Source organism: Carcharodon carcharias, chromosome 33, assembly GCF_017639515.1.
Source record: "Carcharodon carcharias isolate sCarCar2 chromosome 33, sCarCar2.pri, whole genome shotgun sequence".
In the NCBI taxonomy this organism is placed as follows: domain Eukaryota; kingdom Metazoa; phylum Chordata; class Chondrichthyes; order Lamniformes; family Lamnidae; genus Carcharodon; species Carcharodon carcharias.
Window position 1 is genome coordinate 2,047,280 of NC_054499.1, and position 22,471 is coordinate 2,069,750.

The window sequence follows — 22,471 nt, forward strand, 5'->3', positions numbered from 1 at the left end:
TTATAACACCTCAGCTTACTCTGCTACCGTTTAGGACATGACTGTGTCTCTGCTCACTAGTCTTACTAATTAGCTGCACACTAGTCTTAATGGTTAGCTGCTCACTAGTCTTAATGGTTAGCTGCTCACTAGTCTTACTGGTTAGCTGCTCACTAGTCTTACTGGTTAACTGCTCACTAGTTTTATTGGTTAGCTGCTCACTAGTCTTACTGGTTAGCTGTTTGGAAAGGTTACCAGTGAAAGCTGTGTTGATTTTTTTTTCTCTGTTTCCTTTTCTCAGGGATGATCATGTAGCGGATCCATATCACACTGCCTATGAAATGCCGTATGGTGGTGGGGGAGGTCCCACTTACGGCCCTCCACAACCCTGGGGCCCCCCCGAAATTCACATGATGCAGCAGCACCATGGGATACCAATCCAGGCCAGGTGAGGTTATACACAGAGCAGTGTCCTGTCACTGTAGACCAGGTGAGGTTACACACAGACCAGTGTCCTGTCACTGTAGACCAGGTGAGGTTACACACAGACCAGTGTCCTGTCACTGTAGACCAGGTGAGGTTACACACAGACCAGTGTCCTGTCACTGTAGACCAGGTGAGGTTACATACAGACCAGTGTCCTGTCACTGTAGACCAGGTGAGGTTACACACAGACCAATGTCCTGTCACTGTAGACCAGGTGAGGTTACACACAGACCAGTGTCCTGTCACTATAGACCAGGTGAAGTTATACACAGACCAGTGTCCTGTCACTGTAGACCAGGTGAGGTTATACACAGACCAGTGTCCTGTCACTATAGACCAGGTGAGGTTACACACACACCAGTGTCCTGTCACTATAGACCAGGTGAGGTTATACACAGACCAGTGTCCTGTCACTGTAGACCAGGTGAGGTTATACATAGACCAGTGTCCTGTCACTATAGACCAGGTGAGGTTACACACAGACCAGTGTCCTGTCACTGTAGACCAGGTGAGGTTACACACAGACCAGTGTCCTGTCACTGTAGACCAGGTGAGGTTACACACAGACCAGTGTCCTGTCACTGTAGACCAGGTGAGGTTACATACAGACCAGTGTCCTGTCACTGTAGACCAGGTGAGGTTACACACAGACCAATGTCCTGTCACTGTAGACCAGGTGAGGTTATACATAGACCAGTGTCCTGTCACTGTAGACCAGGTGAGGTTATACACAGACCAGTGTCCTGTCACTATAGACCAGGTGAGGTTACACACAGACCAGTGCCCTGTCACTGTAGACCAGGTGAGGTTATACACAGACCAATGTCCTGTCACTATAGACCAGGTGAGGTTATACATAGACCAGTGCCCTGTCACTGTAGACCAGGTGAGGTTATACACAGACCAATGTCCTGTCACTGTAAACCAGGTGAGGTTACACACAGACCAATGTCCTGTCACTATAGACCAGGTGAGGTTACACACAGACCAGTGTCCTGTCACTGTAGACCAGGTGAGGTTACACACAGACCAATGTCCTGTCACTATAGACCAGCTGAGGTTATACACAGACCAGTGTCCTGTCACTATAGACCAGGTGAGGTTATATACAGACCAGTGCCCTGTCACTATAGACCAGGTGAGGTTATATACAGACCAGTGCCCTGTCACTGTAGACCAGGTGAGGTTGCACACAGACCAGTGTCCTGTCACTGTAGACCAGGTGAGGTTACACACAGACCAGTGCCCTGTCACTGTAGACCAGGTGAGGTTGCACACAGACCAGTGTCCTGTCACTATAGACCAGGTGAGGTTACACACAGACCAGTGTCCTGTCACTATAGACCAGGTGAGGTTACACACAGTCCAGTGTCCGGTCACTATAGACCAGGTGAGGTTATACACAGACCATTGTCCAGTCACTGTAGACCAGGTGAGGTTACACATAGACCAGTGTCCTGTCACTAGACCAGGTGAGGTTATACACAGACCAGTGTCCTGTCACTGTAGACCAGGTGAGGTTATACATAGACCAGTGTCCTGTCACTGTAGACCAGGTGAGGTTATACACAGACCAGTGTCCTGTCACTATAGACCAGGTGAGGTTATACACAGACCAGTGTCCTGTCACTGTAGACCAGGTGAGGTTACACACAGACCAGTGTCCTGTCACTGTAGACCAGGTAGGTTACACACAGACCAGTGTCCTGTCACTATAGACCAGGTGAGGTTATATACAGACCAGTGCCCTGTCACTATAGACCAGGTGAGGTTATATACAGACCAGTGCACTGTCACTGTAGACCAGGTGAGGTTACACACAGACCAGTGTCCTGTCACTGTAGACCAGGTGAGGTTACACACAGACCAATGTCGTGTCACTGTAGACCAGGTGAGGTTATACACAGACCAATGTCCTGTCACTATAGACCAGGTGAGGTTACACACAGACCAATGTCCTGTCACTGTAGACCAGGTGAGGTTATACACAGACCAGTGCCCTGTCACTATAGACCAGGTGAGGTTATACACAGACCAGTGCCCTGTCACTATAGACCAGGTGAGGTTATACACAGACCAGTGTCCTGTCACTGTAGACCAGGTGAGGTTACACACAGACCAATGTCCTGTCACTATAGACCAGGTGAGGTTACACACAGACCAATGTCCTGTCATTGCAGACCAGGTGAGGTTGCACACAGACCAGTGCCCTGTCACTGTAGACCAGGTGAGGTTATACACAGACCAGTGTACTGTCATTGCAGACCAGATGAGGTTATACACAGACCAGTGTCCTGTCACTATAGACCAGGTGAGGTTACACACAGACCAGTGTCCTGTCACTGTAGACCAGGTGAGGTTATACACAGACCAGTGTCCTGTCACTGTAAGCCAGGTGAGGTTATACACAGACCAGTGTCCTGTCACTGTAGACCAGGTGAGGTTATACATAGACCAGTGTCCTGTCACTGTAGACCAGGTGAGGTTATACACAGACCAGTGTCCTGTCACTATAGAGCAGGTGAGGTTATACACAGACCAGTGTCCTGTCACTATAGACCAGGTGAGGTTACACACAGACCAGTGTCCTGTCACTGTAGACCAGGTGAGGTTACACACAGACCAATGTCCTGTCACTATAGACGAGGTGAGGTTACACACAGACCAGTGTCCTGTCACTATAGACCAGGTGAGGTTATACACAGACCAGTGTCCTGTCACTATAGACCAGGTGAGGTTATACATAGACCAATGTCCTGTCACTGTAGACCAGGTGAGGTTATACACAGACCAGTGTCCTGTCACTATAGACCAGGTGAGGTTATACACAGACCAGTGTCCTGTCACTATAGACCAGGTGAGGTTACACACAGACCAGTGTCCTGTCACTATAGACCAGGTGAGGTTATACACAGACCAGTGTCCTGTCACTGTAGACCAGGTGAGGTTATACATAGACCAGTGTCTTGTCACTATAGACCAGGTGAGGTTACACACAGACCAGTGTCCTGTCACTGTAGACCAGGTGAGGTTACACACAGACCAGTGTCCTGTCACTGTAGACCAGGTGAGGTTACATACAGACCAGTGTCCTGTCACTGTAGATCAGGTGAGGTTACACACAGACCAATGTCCTGTCACTGTAGACCAGGTGAGGTTACACACAGACCAGGGTCCTGTCACTGTAGACCAGGTGAGGTTATACACAGACCAGTGTCCTGTCACTGTAGACCAGGTGAGGTTATACACAGACCAGTGTCCTGTCACTATAGACCAGGTGAGGTTACACACAGACCAGTGCCCTGTCACTGTAGACCAGGTGAGGTTATACACAGACCAATGTCCTGTCACTATAGACCAGGTGAGGTTATACATAGACCAGTGCCCTGTCACTGTAGACCAGGTGAGGTTATACACAGACCAACGTCCTGTCACTGTAGACCAGGTGAGGTTACACACAGACCAATGTCCTGTCACTATAGACCAGGTGAGGTTACACACAGACCAGTGTCCTGTCACTGTAGACCAGGTGAGGTTACACACAGACCAATGTCCTGTCACTATAGACCAGCTGAGGTTATACACAGACCAGTGTCCTGTCACTATAGACCAGGTGAGGTTACACACAGACCAGTGTCCTGTCACTGTAGACCAGGTGAGGTTACACACAGACCAATGTCCTGTCACTATAGACCAGGTGAGGTTATACACAGACCAGTGTCCTGTCACTGTAGACCAGGTGAGGTTACACACAGACCAATGTCCTGTCACTATAGACCAGGTGAGGTTACACACAGACCAGTGTCCTGTCACTGTAGACCAGGTGAGGTTACACACAGACCAATGTCCTGTCACTATACACCAGCTGACGTTATACACAGACCAGTGTCCTGTCACTGTAGACCAGGTGAGGTTGCACACAGACCAGTGTCCTGTCACTGTAGACCAGGTGAGGTTACACACAGACCAATGTCCTGTCACTATAGACCAGGTGAAGTTACACACAGACCAGTGTCCTGTCACTATAGACCAGGTGAGGTTATGCATAGACCAATGTCCTGTCACTGTAGACCAGTTGAGGTTATACACAGACCAGTGCCCTGTCACTATAGACCAGGTGAGGTTATACACAGACCAGTGCCCTGTCACTATAGACCAGGTGAGGTTATACACAGACCAGTGTCCTGTCACTGTAGACCAGGTGAGGTTATACATAGACCAGTTTTCTGTCACTGTAGACCAGGTGAGGTTATACACAGACCAGTATCCTGTCACTGTAGACCAGGTGAGGTTACACACAGACCAATGTCCTGTCACTGTAGACCAGGTGAGGTTATACACAGACCAGTGTCCTGTCACTATAGACCAGGTGAGGTTATATACAGACCAGTGCCCTGTCACTATAGACCAGGTGAGGTTATATACAGACCAGTGCCCTGTCACTGTAGACCAGGTGAGGTTGCACACAGACCAGTGTCCTGTCACTGTAGACCAGGTGAGGTTACACACAGACCAGTGCCCTGTCACTGTAGACCAGGTGAGGTTGCACACAGACCAGTGTCCTGTCACTATAGACCAGGTGAGGTTACACACAGACCAGTGTCCTGTCACTATAGACCAGGTGAGGTTACACACAGTCCAGTGTCCTGTCACTATAGACCAGGTGAGGTTATACACAGACCATTGTCCTGTCACTGTAGACCAGGTGAGGTTATACATAGACCAGTGTCCTGTCACTGTAGACCAGGTGAGGTTATACACAGACCAGTGTCCTGTCACTGTAGACCAGGTGAGGTTATACATAGACCAGTGTCCTGTCACTGTAGACCAGGTGAGGTTATACACAGACCAGTGTCCTGTCACTATAGACCAGGTGAGGTTATACACAGACCAGTGTCCTGTCACTGTAGACCAGGTGAGGTTACACACAGACCAGTGTCCTGTCACTGTAGACCAGGTGAGGTTACACACAGACCAGTGTCCTGTCACTATAGACCAGGTGAGGTTATATACAGACCAGTGCCCTGTCACTATAGACCAGGTGAGGTTATATACGGACCAGTGCACTGTCACTGTAGACCAGGTGAGGTTGCACACAGACCAGTGTCCTGTCACTGTAGACCAGGTGAGGTTACACACAGACCAGTGTCCTGTCACTGTAGACCAGGAGAGGTTACACACAGACCAGTGTCCTGTCACTGTAGACCAGGTGAGGTTACACACAGACCAATGTCGTGTCACTGTAGACCAGGTGAGGTTATACACAGACCAATGTCCTGTCACTATAGACCAGGTGAGGTTACACACAGACCAATGTCCTGTCACTGTAGACCAGGTTAGGTTATACACAGACCAGTGCCCTGTCACTATAGACCAGGTGAGGTTATACACAGACCAGTGCCCTGTCACTATAGACCAGGTGAGGTTATACACAGACCAGTGTCCTGTCACTGTAGACCAGGTGAGGTTACACACAGACCAATGTCCTGTCACTTTAGACCAGGTGAGGTTGCACACAGACCAGTGTCCTGTCACTGTAGACCAGGTGAGGTTACACACAGACCAGTGCCCTGTCACTGTAGACCAGGTGAGGTTGCACACAGACCAGTGTCCTGTCACTATAGACCAGGTGAGGTTACACACAGACCAGTGTCCTGTCACTATAGACCAGGTGAGGTTACACACAGTCCAGTGTCCTGTCACTATAGACCAGGTGAGGTTATACACAGACCATTGTCCAGTCACTGTAGACCAGGTGAGGTTATACATAGACCAGTGTCCTGTCACTGTAGACCAGGTGAGGTTATACACAGACCAGTGTCCTGTCACTGTAGACCAGGTGAGGTTATACATAGACCAGTGTCCTGTCACTGTAGACCAGGTGAGGTTATACACAGACCAGTGTCCTGTCACTATAGACCAGGTGAGGTTATACACAGACCAGTGTCCTGTCACTGTAGACCAGGTGAGGTTACACACAGACCAGTGTCCTGTCACTGTAGACCAGGTAGGTTACACACAGACCAGTGTCCTGTCACTATAGACCAGGTGAGGTTATATACAGACCAGTGCCCTGTCACTATAGACCAGGTGAGGTTATATACAGACCAGTGCACTGTCACTGTAGACCAGGTGAGGTTACACACAGACCAGTGTCCTGTCACTGTAGACCAGGTGAGTTTACACACAGACCAATGTCGTGTCACTGTAGACCAGGTGAGGTTATACACAGACCAATGTCCTGTCACTATAGACCAGGTGAGGTTACACACAGACCAATGTCCTGTCACTGTAGACCAGGTGAGGTTATACACAGACCAGTGCCCTGTCACTATAGACCAGGTGAGGTTATACACAGACCAGTGCCCTGTCACTATAGACCAGGTGAGGTTATACACAGACCAGTGTCCTGTCACTGTAGACCAGGTGAGGTTACACACAGACCAATGTCCTGTCACTATAGACCAGGTGAGGTTACACACAGACCAATGTCCTGTCATTGCAGACCAGGTGAGGTTGCACACAGACCAGTGCCCTGTCACTGTAGACCAGGTGAGGTTATACACAGACCAGTGTACTGTCATTGCAGACCAGATGAGGTTATTCACAGACCAGTGTCCTGTCACTATAGACCAGGTGAGGTTACACACAGACCAGTGTCCTGTCACTGTAGACCAGGTGAGGTTATACACAGACCAGTGTCCTGTCACTGTAAGCCAGGTGAGGTTATACACAGACCAGTGTCCTGTCACTGTAGACCAGGTGAGGTTATACATAGACCAGTGTCCTGTCACTGTAGACCAGGTGAGGTTATACACAGACCAGTGTCCTGTCACTATAGAGCAGGTGAGGTTATACACAGACCAGTGTCCTGTCACTATAGACCAGGTGAGGTTACACACAGACCAGTGTCCTGTCACTGTAGACCAGGTGAGGTTACACACAGACCAATGTCCTGTCACTATAGACGAGGTGAGGTTACACACAGACCAGTGTCCTGTCACTATAGACCAGGTGAGGTTATACACAGACCAGTGTCCTGTCACTATAGACCAGGTGAGGTTATACATAGACCAATGTCCTGTCACTGTAGACCAGGTGAGGTTATACACAGACCAGTGCCCTGTCACTATAGACCAGGTGAGGTTATACACAGACCAGTGTCCTGTCACTGTAGACCAGGTGAGGTTACACACAGACCAATGTCCTGTCACTATAGACCAGGTGAGGTTGCACACAGACCAGTGTCCTGTCACTGTAGACCAGGTGAGGTTACACACAGACCAGTGCCCTGTCACTGTAGACCAGGTGAGGTTGCACACAGACCAGTGTCCTGTCACTATAGACCAGGTGAGGTTACACACAGACCAGTGTCCTGTCACTATAGACCAGGTGAGGTTACACACAGTCCAGTGTCCTGTCACTATAGACCAGGTGAGGTTATACACAGACCATTGTCCAGTCACTGTAGACCAGGTGAGGTTATACATAGACCAGTGTCCTGTCACTGTAGACCAGGTGAGGTTATACACAGACCAGTGTCCTGTCACTGTAGACCAGGTGAGGTTATACATAGACCAGTGTCCTGTCACTGTAGACCAGGTGAGGTTATACACAGACCAGTGTCCTGTCACTATAGACCAGGTGAGGTTATACACAGACCAGTGTCCTGTCACTGTAGACCAGGTGAGGTTACACACAGACCAGTGTCCTGTCACTGTAGACCAGGTAGGTTACACACAGACCAGTGTCCTGTCACTATAGACCAGGTGAGGTTATATACAGACCAGTGCCCTGTCACTATAGACCAGGTGAGGTTATATACAGACCAGTGCACTGTCACTGTAGACCAGGTGAGGTTACACACAGACCAGTGTCCTGTCACTGTAGACCAGGTGAGGTTACACACAGACCAATGTCGTGTCACTGTAGACCAGGTGAGGTTATACACAGACCAATGTCCTGTCACTATAGACCAGGTGAGGTTACACACAGACCAATGTCCTGTCACTGTAGACCAGGTGAGGTTATACACAGACCAGTGCCCTGTCACTATAGACCAGGTGAGGTTATACACAGACCAGTGCCCTGTCACTATAGACCAGGTGAGGTTATACACAGACCAGTGTCCTGTCACTGTAGACCAGGTGAGGTTACACACAGACCAATGTCCTGTCACTATAGACCAGGTGAGGTTACACACAGACCAATGTCCTGTCATTGCAGACCAGGTGAGGTTGCACACAGACCAGTGCCCTGTCACTGTAGACCAGGTGAGGTTATACACAGACCAGTGTACTGTCATTGCAGACCAGATGAGGTTATACACAGACCAGTGTCCTGTCACTATAGACCAGGTGAGGTTACACACAGACCAGTGTCCTGTCACTGTAGACCAGGTGAGGTTATACACAGACCAGTGTCCTGTCACTGTAAGCCAGGTGAGGTTATACACAGACCAGTGTCCTGTCACTGTAGACCAGGTGAGGTTATACATAGACCAGTGTCCTGTCACTGTAGACCAGGTGAGGTTATACACAGACCAGTGTCCTGTCACTATAGAGCAGGTGAGGTTATACACAGACCAGTGTCCTGTCACTATAGACCAGGTGAGGTTACACACAGACCAGTGTCCTGTCACTGTAGACCAGGTGAGGTTACACACAGACCAATGTCCTGTCACTATAGACGAGGTGAGGTTACACACAGACCAGTGTCCTGTCACTATAGACCAGGTGAGGTTATACACAGACCAGTGTCCTGTCACTATAGACCAGGTGAGGTTATACATAGACCAATGTCCTGTCACTGTAGACCAGGTGAGGTTATACACAGACCAGTGTCCTGTCACTATAGACCAGGTGAGGTTATACACAGACCAGTGTCCTGTCACTATAGACCAGGTGAGGTTACACACAGACCAGTGTCCTGTCACTATAGACCAGGTGAGGTTATACACAGACCAGTGTCCTGTCACTGTAGACCAGGTGAGGTTATACATAGACCAGTGTCTTGTCACTATAGACCAGGTGAGGTTACACACAGACCAGTGTCCTGTCACTGTAGACCAGGTGAGGTTACACACAGACCAGTGTCCTGTCACTGTAGACCAGGTGAGGTTACATACAGACCAGTGTCCTGTCACTGTAGATCAGGTGAGGTTACACACAGACCAATGTCCTGTCACTGTAGACCAGGTGAGGTTACACACAGACCAGGGTCCTGTCACTGTAGACCAGGTGAGGTTATACACAGACCAGTGTCCTGTCACTGTAGACCAGGTGAGGTTATACACAGACCAGTGTCCTGTCACTATAGACCAGGTGAGGTTACACACAGACCAGTGCCCTGTCACTGTAGACCAGGTGAGGTTATACACAGACCAATGTCCTGTCACTATAGACCAGGTGAGGTTATACATAGACCAGTGCCCTGTCACTGTAGACCAGGTGAGGTTATACACAGACCAACGTCCTGTCACTGTAGACCAGGTGAGGTTACACACAGACCAATGTCCTGTCACTATAGACCAGGTGAGGTTACACACAGACCAGTGTCCTGTCACTGTAGACCAGGTGAGGTTACACACAGACCAATGTCCTGTCACTATAGACCAGCTGAGGTTATACACAGACCAGTGTCCTGTCACTATAGACCAGGTGAGGTTACACACAGACCAGTGTCCTGTCACTGTAGACCAGGTGAGGTTACACACAGACCAATGTCCTGTCACTATAGACCAGGTGAGGTTATACACAGACCAGTGTCCTGTCACTGTAGACCAGGTGAGGTTACACACAGACCAATGTCCTGTCACTATAGACCAGGTGAGGTTACACACAGACCAGTGTCCTGTCACTGTAGACCAGGTGAGGTTACACACAGACCAATGTCCTGTCACTATAGACCAGCTGACGTTATACACAGACCAGTGTCCTGTCACTGTAGACCAGGTGAGGTTGCACACAGACCAGTGTCCTGTCACTGTAGACCAGGTGAGGTTACACACAGACCAATGTCCTGTCACTATAGACCAGGTGAAGTTACACACAGACCAGTGTCCTGTCACTATAGACCAGGTGAGGTTATGCATAGACCAATGTCCTGTCACTGTAGACCAGTTGAGGTTATACACAGACCAGTGCCCTGTCACTATAGACCAGGTGAGGTTATACACAGACCAGTGCCCTGTCACTATAGACCAGGTGAGGTTATACACAGACCAGTGTCCTGTCACTGTAGACCAGGTGAGGTTATACATAGACCAGTTTTCTGTCACTGTAGACCAGGTGAGGTTATACACAGACCAGTATCCTGTCACTGTAGACCAGGTGAGGTTACACACAGACCAATGTCCTGTCACTGTAGACCAGGTGAGGTTATACACAGACCAGTGTCCTGTCACTATAGACCAGGTGAGGTTATATACAGACCAGTGCCCTGTCACTATAGACCAGGTGAGGTTATATACAGACCAGTGCCCTGTCACTGTAGACCAGGTGAGGTTGCACACAGACCAGTGTCCTGTCACTGTAGACCAGGTGAGGTTACACACAGACCAGTGCCCTGTCACTGTAGACCAGGTGAGGTTGCACACAGACCAGTGTCCTGTCACTATAGACCAGGTGAGGTTACACACAGACCAGTGTCCTGTCACTATAGACCAGGTGAGGTTACACACAGTCCAGTGTCCTGTCACTATAGACCAGGTGAGGTTATACACAGACCATTGTCCTGTCACTGTAGACCAGGTGAGGTTATACATAGACCAGTGTCCTGTCACTGTAGACCAGGTGAGGTTATACACAGACCAGTGTCCTGTCACTGTAGACCAGGTGAGGTTATACATAGACCAGTGTCCTGTCACTGTAGACCAGGTGAGGTTATACACAGACCAGTGTCCTGTCACTATAGACCAGGTGAGGTTATACACAGACCAGTGTCCTGTCACTGTAGACCAGGTGAGGTTACACACAGACCAGTGTCCTGTCACTGTAGACCAGGTGAGGTTACACACAGACCAGTGTCCTGTCACTATAGACCAGGTGAGGTTATATACAGACCAGTGCCCTGTCACTATAGACCAGGTGAGGTTATATACGGACCAGTGCACTGTCACTGTAGACCAGGTGAGGTTGCACACAGACCAGTGTCCTGTCACTGTAGACCAGGTGAGGTTACACACAGACCAGTGTCCTGTCACTGTAGACCAGGTGAGGTTACACACAGACCAGTGTCCTGTCACTGTAGACCAGGTGAGGTTACACACAGACCAATGTCGTGTCACTGTAGACCAGGTGAGGTTATACACAGACCAATGTCCTGTCACTATAGACCAGGTGAGGTTACACACAGACCAATGTCCTGTCACTGTAGACCAGGTTAGGTTATACACAGACCAGTGCCCTGTCACTATAGACCAGGTGAGGTTATACACAGACCAGTGCCCTGTCACTATAGACCAGGTGAGGTTATACACAGACCAGTGTCCTGTCACTGTAGACCAGGTGAGGTTACACACAGACCAATGTCCTGTCACTATAGACCAGGTGAGGTTGCACACAGACCAGTGTCCTGTCACTGTAGACCAGGTGAGGTTACACACAGACCAGTGCCCTGTCACTGTAGACCAGGTGAGGTTGCACACAGACCAGTGTCCTGTCACTATAGACCAGGTGAGGTTACACACAGACCAGTGTCCTGTCACTATAGACCAGGTGAGGTTACACACAGTCCAGTGTCCTGTCACTATAGACCAGGTGAGGTTATACACAGACCATTGTCCAGTCACTGTAGACCAGGTGAGGTTATACATAGACCAGTGTCCTGTCACTGTAGACCAGGTGAGGTTATACACAGACCAGTGTCCTGTCACTGTAGACCAGGTGAGGTTATACATAGACCAGTGTCCTGTCACTGTAGACCAGGTGAGGTTATACACAGACCAGTGTCCTGTCACTATAGACCAGGTGAGGTTATACACAGACCAGTGTCCTGTCACTGTAGACCAGGTGAGGTTACACACAGACCAGTGTCCTGTCACTGTAGACCAGGTAGGTTACACACAGACCAGTGTCCTGTCACTATAGACCAGGTGAGGTTATATACAGACCAGTGCCCTGTCACTATAGACCAGGTGAGGTTATATACAGACCAGTGCACTGTCACTGTAGACCAGGTGAGGTTACACACAGACCAGTGTCCTGTCACTGTAGACCAGGTGAGGTTACACACAGACCAATGTCGTGTCACTGTAGACCAGGTGAGGTTATACACAGACCAATGTCCTGTCACTATAGACCAGGTGAGGTTACACACAGACCAATGTCCTGTCACTGTAGACCAGGTGAGGTTATACACAGACCAGTGCCCTGTCACTATAGACCAGGTGAGGTTATACACAGACCAGTGCCCTGTCACTATAGACCAGGTGAGGTTATACACAGACCAGTGTCCTGTCACTGTAGACCAGGTGACGTTACACACAGACCAATGTCGTGTCACTGTAGACCAGGTGAGGTTATACACAGACCAATGTCCTGTCACTATAGACCAGGTGAGGTTACACACAGACCAATGTCCTGTCACTGTAGACCTGGTGAGGTTATACACAGACCAGTGCCCTGTCACTATAGACCAGGTGAGGTTATACACAGACCAGTGCCCTGTCACTATAGACCAGGTGAGGTTATACACAGACCAGTGTCCTGTCACTGTAGACCAGGTGAGGTTACACACAGACCAATGTCCTGTCACTATAGACCAGGTGAGGTTACACACAGACCAATGTCCTGTCATTGCAGACCAGGTGAGGTTGCACACAGACCAGTGCCCTGTCACTGTAGACCAGGTGAGGTTATACACAGACCAGTGTACTGTCATTGCAGACCAGATGAGGTTATACACAGACCAGTGTCCTGTCACTGTAGACCAGGTGAGGTTACACACAGACCAATGTCCTGTCACTATAGACGAGGTGAGGTTACACACAGACCAGTGTCCTGTCACTATAGACCAGGTGAGGTTATACACAGACCAGTGTCCTGTCACTATAGACCAGGTGAGGTTATACATAGACCAATGTCCTGTCACTGTAGACCAGGTGAGGTTATACACAGACCAGTGTCCTGTCACTATAGACCAGGTGAGGTTATACACAGACCAGTGTCCTGTCACTATAGACCAGGTGAGGTTACACACAGACCAGTGTCCTGTCACTATAGACCAGGTGAGGTTATACACAGACCAGTGTCCTGTCACTGTAGACCAGGTGAGGTTATACATAGACCAGTGTCCTGTCACTATAGACCAGGTGAGGTTACACACAGACCAGTGTCCTGTCACTATAGACCAGGTGAGGTTACACACAGACCAGTGTCCTGTCACTGTAGACCAGGTGAGGTTATACATAGACCAGTGTCCTGTCACTATAGACCAGGTGAGGTTACACACAGACCAGTGTCCTGTCACTATAGACCAGGTGAGGTTACACACAGACCAGTGTCCTGTCACTGTAGACCAGGTGAGGTTACACACAGACCAGTGTCCTGTCACTGTAGACCAGGTGAGGTTACATACAGACCAGTGTCCTGTCACTGTAGACCAGGTGAGGTTACCCACAGACCAATGTCCTGTCACTGTAGACCAGGTGAGGTTACACACAGACCAGTGTCCTGTCACTGTAGACCAGGTGAGGTTATACACAGACCAGTGTCCTGTCACTGTAGACCAGGTGAGTTTATACACAGACCAATGTCCTGTCACTATAGACCAGGTGAGGTTATACACAGACCAATGTCCTGTCACTATAGACCAGGTGAGGTTATACATAGACCAGTGCCCTGTCACTGTAGACCAGGTGAGGTTATACACAGACCAATGTCCTGTCACTGTAGACCAGGTGAGGTTACACACAGACCAATGTCCTGTCACTATAGACCAGGTGAGGTTACACACAGACCAGTGTCCTGTCACTATAGACCAGGTGAGGTTACACACAGACCAATGTCCTGTCACTATAGACCAGCTGAGGTTATACACAGACCAGTGTCCTGTCACTATAGACCAGGTGAGGTTACACACAGACCAGTGTCCTGTCACTGTAGACCAGGTGAGGTTACACACAGACCAATGTCCTGTCACTATAGACCAGGTGAGGTTATACACAGACCAGTGTCCTGTCACTGTAGACCAGGTGAGGTTACACACAGACCAATGTCCTGTCACTATAGACCAGGTGAGGTTACACACAGACCAGTGTCCTGTCACTGTAGACCAGGTGAGGTTACACACAGACCAATGTCCTGTCACTATAGACCAGCTGACGTTATACACAGACCAGTGTCCTGTCACTATAGACCAGGTGAGGTTACACACAGACCAATGTCCTGTCACTATAGACCAGCTGAGGTTATACACAGACCAGTGTCCTGTCACTATAGACCAGGTGAGGTTACACACAGACCAGTGTCCTGTCACTGTAGACCAGGTGAGGTTACACACAGACCAATGTCCTGTCACTATAGACCAGGTGAGGTTATACACAGACCAGTGTCCTGTCACTGTAGACCAGGTGAGGTTACACACAGACCAATGTCCTGTCACTATAGACCAGGTGAGGTTACACACAGACCAGTGTCCTGTCACTGTAGACCAGGTGAGGTTACACACAGACCAATGTCCTGTCACTATAGACCAGCTGACGTTATACACAGACCAGTGTCCTGTCACTATAGACCAGGTGAGGTTGCACACAGACCAGTGTCCTGTCACTGTAGACCAGGTGAGGTTACACACAGACCAATGTCCTGTCACTATAGACCAGGTGAAGTTACGCACAGACCAGTGTCCTGTCACTATAGACCAGGTGAGGTTATGCATAGACCAATGTCCTGTCACTGTAGACCAGATGAGGTTATACACAGACCAGTGCCCTGTCACTATAGACCAGGTGAGGTTATACACAGACCAGTGCCCTGTCACTGTAGACCAGGTGAGGTTATACATAGACCAGTTTTCTGTCACTGTAGACCAGGTGAGGTTACACACAGACCAGTGTCCTGTCACTGTAGACCAGGTGAGGTTACACACAGACCAATGTCCTGTCACTATAGACCAGGTGAGGTTATACACAGACCAGTTTCCTGTCACTGTAGACCAGGTGAGGTTACACACAGACCAGTGTCCTGTCACTATAGACCAGGTGAGGTTACACACAGACCAGTGTCCTGTCACTGTAGACCAGGTGAGGTTATACACAGACCAATGTCCTGTCACTATAGACCAGCTGAGGTTATACACAGACCAGTGTCCTGTCACTATAGACCAGGTGAGGTTATACACAGACCAGTTTCCTGTCACTGTAGACCAGGTGAGGTTATACACAGACCAGTGTCCTGTCACTATAGACCAGGTGAGGTTATACACAGACCAGTGTCCTGTCACTGTAGACCAGGTGAGGTTACACACAGACCAATGTCCTGTCACTATAGACCAGGTGAGGTTACACACAGACCAGTGTCCTGTCACTGTAGACCAGGTGAGGTTACACACAGACCAGTGTCCTGTCACTGTAGACCAGGTGAGGTTACACACAGACCAGTGTCCTGTCACTGTAGACCAGGTGAGGTTACACACAGACCAGTGTCCTGTCACTGTAGACCAGGTGAGGTTACACACAGACCAATGTCCTGTCACTATAGACCAGGTGAGGTTACACACAGACCAGTGTCCTGTCACTGTAGACCAGGTGAGGTTACACACAGACCAGTGCCCTGTCACTGTAGACCAGGTGAGGTTGCACACAGACCAGTGTCCTGTCACTATAGACCAGGTGAGGTTACACACAGACCAGTGTCCTGTCACTATAGACCAGGTGAGGTTACACACAGTCCAGTGTCCTGTCACTATAGACCAGGTGAGGTTATACACAGACCATTGTCCTGTCACTGTAGACCAGGTGAGGTTATACATAGACCAGTGTCCTGTCACTGTAGACCAGGTGAGGTTATACACAGACCAGTGTCCTGTCACTGTAGACCAGGTGAGGTTATACATAGACCAGTGTCCTGTCACTGTAGACCAGGTGAGGTTATACACAGACCAGTGTCCTGTCACTATAGACCAGGTGAGGTTATACACAGACCAGTGTCCTGTCACTGTAGACCAGGTGAGGTTACACACAGACCAGTGTCCTGTCACTGTAGACCAGGTGAGGTTACACACAGACCAGTGTCCTGTCACTGTAGACCAGGTGAGGTTATACACAGACCAGTGCCCTGTCACTATAGACCAGGTGAGGTTATACACAGACCAGTGCACTGTCACTGTAGACCAGGTGAGGTTGCACACAGACCAGTGTCCTGTCACTGTAGACCAGGTGAGGTTATACACAGACCAGTGTCCTGTCACTGTAGACCAGGTGAGGTTACACACAGACCAGTGTCCTGTCACTGTAGACCAGGTGAGGTTACACACAGACCAATGTCGTGTCACTGTAGACCAGGTGAGGTTATACACAGACCAATGTCCTGTCACTATAGACCAGGTGAGGTTACACACAGACCAATGTCCTGTCACTGTAGACCAGGTGAGGTTATACACAGACCAGTGCCCTGTCACTGTAGACCAGGTGAGGTTATACACAGACCAGTGCCCTGTCACTATAGACCAGGTGAGGTTATACACAGACCAGTGTCCTGTCACTGTAGACCAGGTGAGGTTACACACAGACCAATGTCCTGTCACTATAGACCAGGTGAGGTTACACACAGACCAATGTCCTGTCATTGCAGACCAGGTGAGGTTGCACACAGACCAGTGCCCTGTCACTGTAGACCAGGTGAGGTTATACACAGACCAGTGTCCTGTCACTGTAAGCCAGGTGAGGTTATACACAGACCAGTGTCCTGTCACTGTAGACCAGGTGAGGTTATACATAGACCAGTTTTCTGTCACTGTAGACCAGGTGAGGTTATACACAGACCAGTATCCTGTCACTGTAGACCAGGTGAGGTTGCACACAGACCAGTGTCCTGTCACTGTAGACCAGGTGAGGTTACACACAGACCAGTGCCCTGTCACTGTAGACCAGGTGAGGTTGCACACAGACCAGTGTCCTGTCACTATAGACCAGGTGAGGTTACACACAGACCAGTGTCCTGTCACTATAGACCAGGTGAGGTTACACACAGTCCAGTGTCCTGTCACTATAGACCAGGTGAGGTTATACACAGACCAGTGTCCTGTCACTGTAGACCAGGTGAGGTTATACACAGACCAGTGTCCTGTCACTGTAGACCAGGTGAGGTTATACACAGACCAGTGTCCTGTCACTGTAGACCAGGTGAGGTTATACATAGACCAGTGTCCTGTCACTGTAGACCAGGTGAGGTTATACACAGACCAGTGTCCTGTCACTATAGACCAGGTGAGGTTATACACAGACCAGTGTCCTGTCACTGTAGACCAGGTGAGGTTACACACAGACCAGTGTCCTGTCACTGTAGACCAGGTGAGGTTACACACAGACCAGTGTCCTGTCACTATAGACCAGGTGAGGTTATATACAGACCAGTGCCCTGTCACTATAGACCAGGTGAGGTTATATACAGACCAGTGCACTGTCACTGTAGACCAGGTGAGGTTGCACACAGACCAGTGTCCTGTCACTGTAGACCAAGTGAGGTTACACACAGACCAGTGTCCTGTCACTGTAGACCAGGTGAGGTTACACACAGACCAGTGTCCTGTCACTGTAGACCAGGTGAGGTTACACACAGACCAATGTCGTGTCACTGTAGACCAGGTGAGGTTATACACAGACCAATGTCCTGTCACTATAGACCAGGTGAGGTTACACACAGACCAATGTCCTGTCACTGTAGACCAGGTGAGGTTATACACAGACCAGTGCCCTGTCACTTTAGACCAGGTGAGGTTATACACAGACCAGTGCCCTGTCACTATAGACCAGGTGAGGTTATACACAGACCAGTGTCCTGTCACTGTAGACCAGGTGAGGTTACACACAGACCAATGTCCTGTCACTATAGACCAGGTGAGGTTACACACAGACCAATGTCCTGTCATTGCAGACCAGGTGAGGTTGCACACAGACCAGTGCCCTGTCACTGTAGACCAGGTGAGGTTATACACAGACCAGTGTACTGTCATTGCAGACCAGATGAGGTTATACACAGACCAGTGTCCTGTCACTATAGACCAGGTGAGGTTACACACAGACCAGTGTCCTGTCACTGTAGACCAGGTGAGGTTATACACAGACCAGTGTCCTGTCACTGTAAGCCAGGTGAGGTTATACACAGACCAGTGTCCTGTCACTGTAGACCAGGTGAGGTTATACATAGACCAGTGTCCTGTCACTGTAGACCAGGTGAGGTTATACACAGACCAGTGTCCTGTCACTATAGACCAGGTGAGGTTACACACAGACCAGTGTCCTGTCACTATAGACCAGGTGAGGTTATACACAGACCAGTGTCCTGTCACTATAGACCAGGTGAGGTTATACATAGACCAATGTCCTGTCACTGTAGACCAGGTGAGGTTATACACAGACCAGTGTCCTGTCACTATAGACCAGGTGAGGTTATACACAGACCAGTGTCCTGTCACTATAGACCAGGTGAGGTTACACACAGACCAGTGTCCTGTCACTATAGACCAGGTGAGGTTATACATAGACCAGTGTCCTGTCACTGTAGACCAGGTGAGGTTATACATAGACCAGTGTCCTGTCACTATAGACCAGGTGAGGTTACACACAGACCAGTGTCCTGTCACTATAGACCAGGTGAGGTTACACACAGACCAGTGTCCTGTCACTGTAGACCAGGTGAGGTTATACATAGACCAGTGTCCTGTCACTATAGACCAGGTGAGGTTACACACAGACCAGTGTCCTGTCACTATAGACCAGGTGAGGTTACACACAGACCAGTGTCCTGTCACTGTAGACCAGGTGAGGTTACACACAGACCAGTGTCCTGTCACTGTAGACCAGGTGAGGTTACATACAGACCAGTGTCCTGTCACTGTAGACCAGGTGAGGTTACCCACAGACCAATGTCCTGTCACTGTAGACCAGGTGAGGTTACACACAGACCAGGGTCCTGTCACTGTAGACCAGGTGAGGTTATACACAGACCAGTGTCCTGTCACTGTAGACCAGGTGAGGTTATACACAGACCAGTGTCCTGTCACTATAGACCAGGTGAGGTTACACACAGACCAGTGCCCTGTCACTGTAGACCAGGTGAGGTTATACACAGACCAATGTCCTGTCACTATAGACCAGGTGAGGTTATACATAGACCAGTGCCCTGTCACTGTAGACCAGGTGAGGTTATACACAGACCAATGTCCTGTCACTGTAGACCAGGTGAGGTTACACACAGACCAATGTCCTGTCACTATAGACCAGGTGAGGTTACACACAGACCAGTGTCCTGTCACTATAGACCAGGTGAGGTTACACACAGACCAATGTCCTGTCACTATAGACCAGCTGAGGTTATACACAGACCAGTGTCCTGTCACTATAGACCAGGTGAGGTTACACACAGACCAGTGTCCTGTCACTGTAGACCAGGTGAGGTTACACACAGACCAATGTCCTGTCACTATAGACCAGGTGAGGTTATACACAGACCAGTGTCCTGTCACTGTAGACCAGGTGAGGTTACACACAGACCAATGTCCTGTCACTATAGACCAGGTGAGGTTACACACAGACCAGTGTCCTGTCACTGTAGACCAGGTGAGGTTACACACAGACCAATGTCCTGTCACTATAGACCAGCTGACGTTATACACAGACCAGTGTCCTGTCACTATAGACCAGGTGAGGTTGCACACAGACCAGTGTCCTGTCACTGTAGAGCAGGTGAGGTTACACACAGACCAATGTCCTGTCACTATAGACCAGGTGAAGTTACACACAGACCAGTGTCCTGTCACTATAGACCAGGTGAGGTTATACATAGACCAATGTCCTGTCACTGTAGACCAGGTGAGGTTATACACAGACCAGTGCCCTGTCACTATAGACCAGGTGAGGTTATACACAGACCAGTGCCCTGTCACTATAGACCAGGTGAGGTTATACACAGACCAGTGTCCTGTCACTGTAGACCAGGTGAGGTTATACATAGACCAGTTTTCTGTCACTGTAGACCAGGTGAGGTTATACACAGACCAGTATCCTGTCACTGTAGACCAGGTGAGGTTACACACAGACCAATGTCCTGTCACTGTAGACCAGGTGAGTTTATACACAGACCAGTGTCCTGTCACTATAGACCAGGTGAGGTTATATACAGACCAGTGCCCTGTCACTATAGACCAGGTGAGGTTATATACAGACCAGTGCCCTGTCACTGTAGACCAGGTGAGGTTGCACACAGACCAGTGTCCTGTCACTGTAGACCAGGTGAGGTTACACACAGACCAGTGCCCTGTCACTGTAGACCAGGTGAGGTTGCACACAGACCAGTGTCCTGTCACTATAGATCAGGTGAGGTTACACACAGACCAGTGTCCTGTCACTATAGACCAGGTGAGGTTACACACAGTCCAGTGTCCTGTCACTGTAGACCAGGTGAGGTTGTACACAGACCATTGTCCTGTCACTGTAGACCAGGTGAGGTTATACATAGACCAGTGTCCTGTCACTGTAGACCAGGTGAGGTTATACACAGACCAGTGTCCTGTCACTGTAGACCAGGTGAGGTTATACATCGACCAGTGTCCTGTCACTGTAGACCAGGTGAGGTTATACACAGACCAGTGTCCTGTCACTATAGACCAGGTGAGGTTATACACAGACCAGTGTCCTGTCACTGTAGACCAGGTGAGGTTACACACAGACCAGTGTCCTGTCACTGTAGACCAGGTGAGGTTACACACAGACCAGTGTCCTGTCACTATAGACCAGGTGAGGTTATATACAGACCAGTGCACTGTCACTGTAGACCAGGTGAGGTTGCACACAGACCAGTGTCCTGTCACTGTAGACCAGGTGAGGTTACACACAGACCAGTGTCCTGTCACTGTAGACCAGGTGAGGTTACACACAGACCAGTGTCCTGTCACTGTAGACCAGGTGAGGTTACACACAGACCAATGTCGTGTCACTGTAGACCAGGTGAGGTTATACACAGACCAATGTCCTGTCACTATAGACCAGGTGAGGTTACACACAGACCAATGTCCTGTCACTGTAGACCTGGTGAGGTTATACACAGACCAGTGCCCTGTCACTATAGACCAGGTGAGGTTATACACAGACCAGTGACCTGTCACTATAGACCAGGTGAGGTTATACACAGACCAGTGTCCTGTCACTGTAGACCAGGTGAGGTTACACACAGACCAATGTCCTGTCACTATAGACCAGGTGAGGTTACACACAGACCAATGTCCTGTCATTGCAGACCAGGTGAGGTTGCACACAGACCAGTGCCCTGTCACTGTAGACCAGGTGAGGTTATACACAGACCAGTGTACTGTCATTGCAGACCAGATGAGGTTATACACAGACCAGTGTCCTGTCACTATAGACCAGGTGAGGTTACACACAGACCAGTGTCCTGTCACTGTAGACCAGGTGAGGTTATACACAGACCAGTGTCCTGTCACTGTAAGCCAGGTGAGATTATACACAGACCAGTGTCCTGTCACTGTAGACCAGGTGAGGTTATACATAGACCAGTGTCCTGTCACTGTAGACCAGGTGAGGTTATACACAGACCAGTGTCCTGTCACTATAGACCAGGTGAGGTTATACACAGACCAGTGTCCTGTCACTATAGACCAGGTGAGGTTACACACAGACCAGTGTCCTGTCACTGTAGACCAGGTGAGGTTACACACAGACCAATGTCCTGTCACTATAGACCAGGTGAGGTTATACACAGACCAGTGTCCTGTCACTATAGACCAGGTGAGGTTACACACAGACCAGTGTCCTGTCACTATAGACCAG

At 49.5% G+C, this 22,471-nt stretch overlaps 1 protein-coding gene across 3 annotated transcripts in view; it reads left to right on the forward strand.

The window, feature by feature from the left end:
- srrt (serrate RNA effector molecule homolog (Arabidopsis)) overlaps positions 1 to 22,471 on the forward strand; it is an 87,607-nt gene that overhangs the window by 4,489 nt on the left and 60,647 nt on the right. For all 3 annotated transcript variants that reach the window (XM_041178955.1, XM_041178957.1, XM_041178956.1), the window contains exon 4: positions 281 to 427. In XM_041178955.1, coding sequence (XP_041034889.1) covers positions 281 to 427 — 147 coding nt within the window. The remainder of the gene's footprint in view (positions 1 to 280; positions 428 to 22,471) is intronic.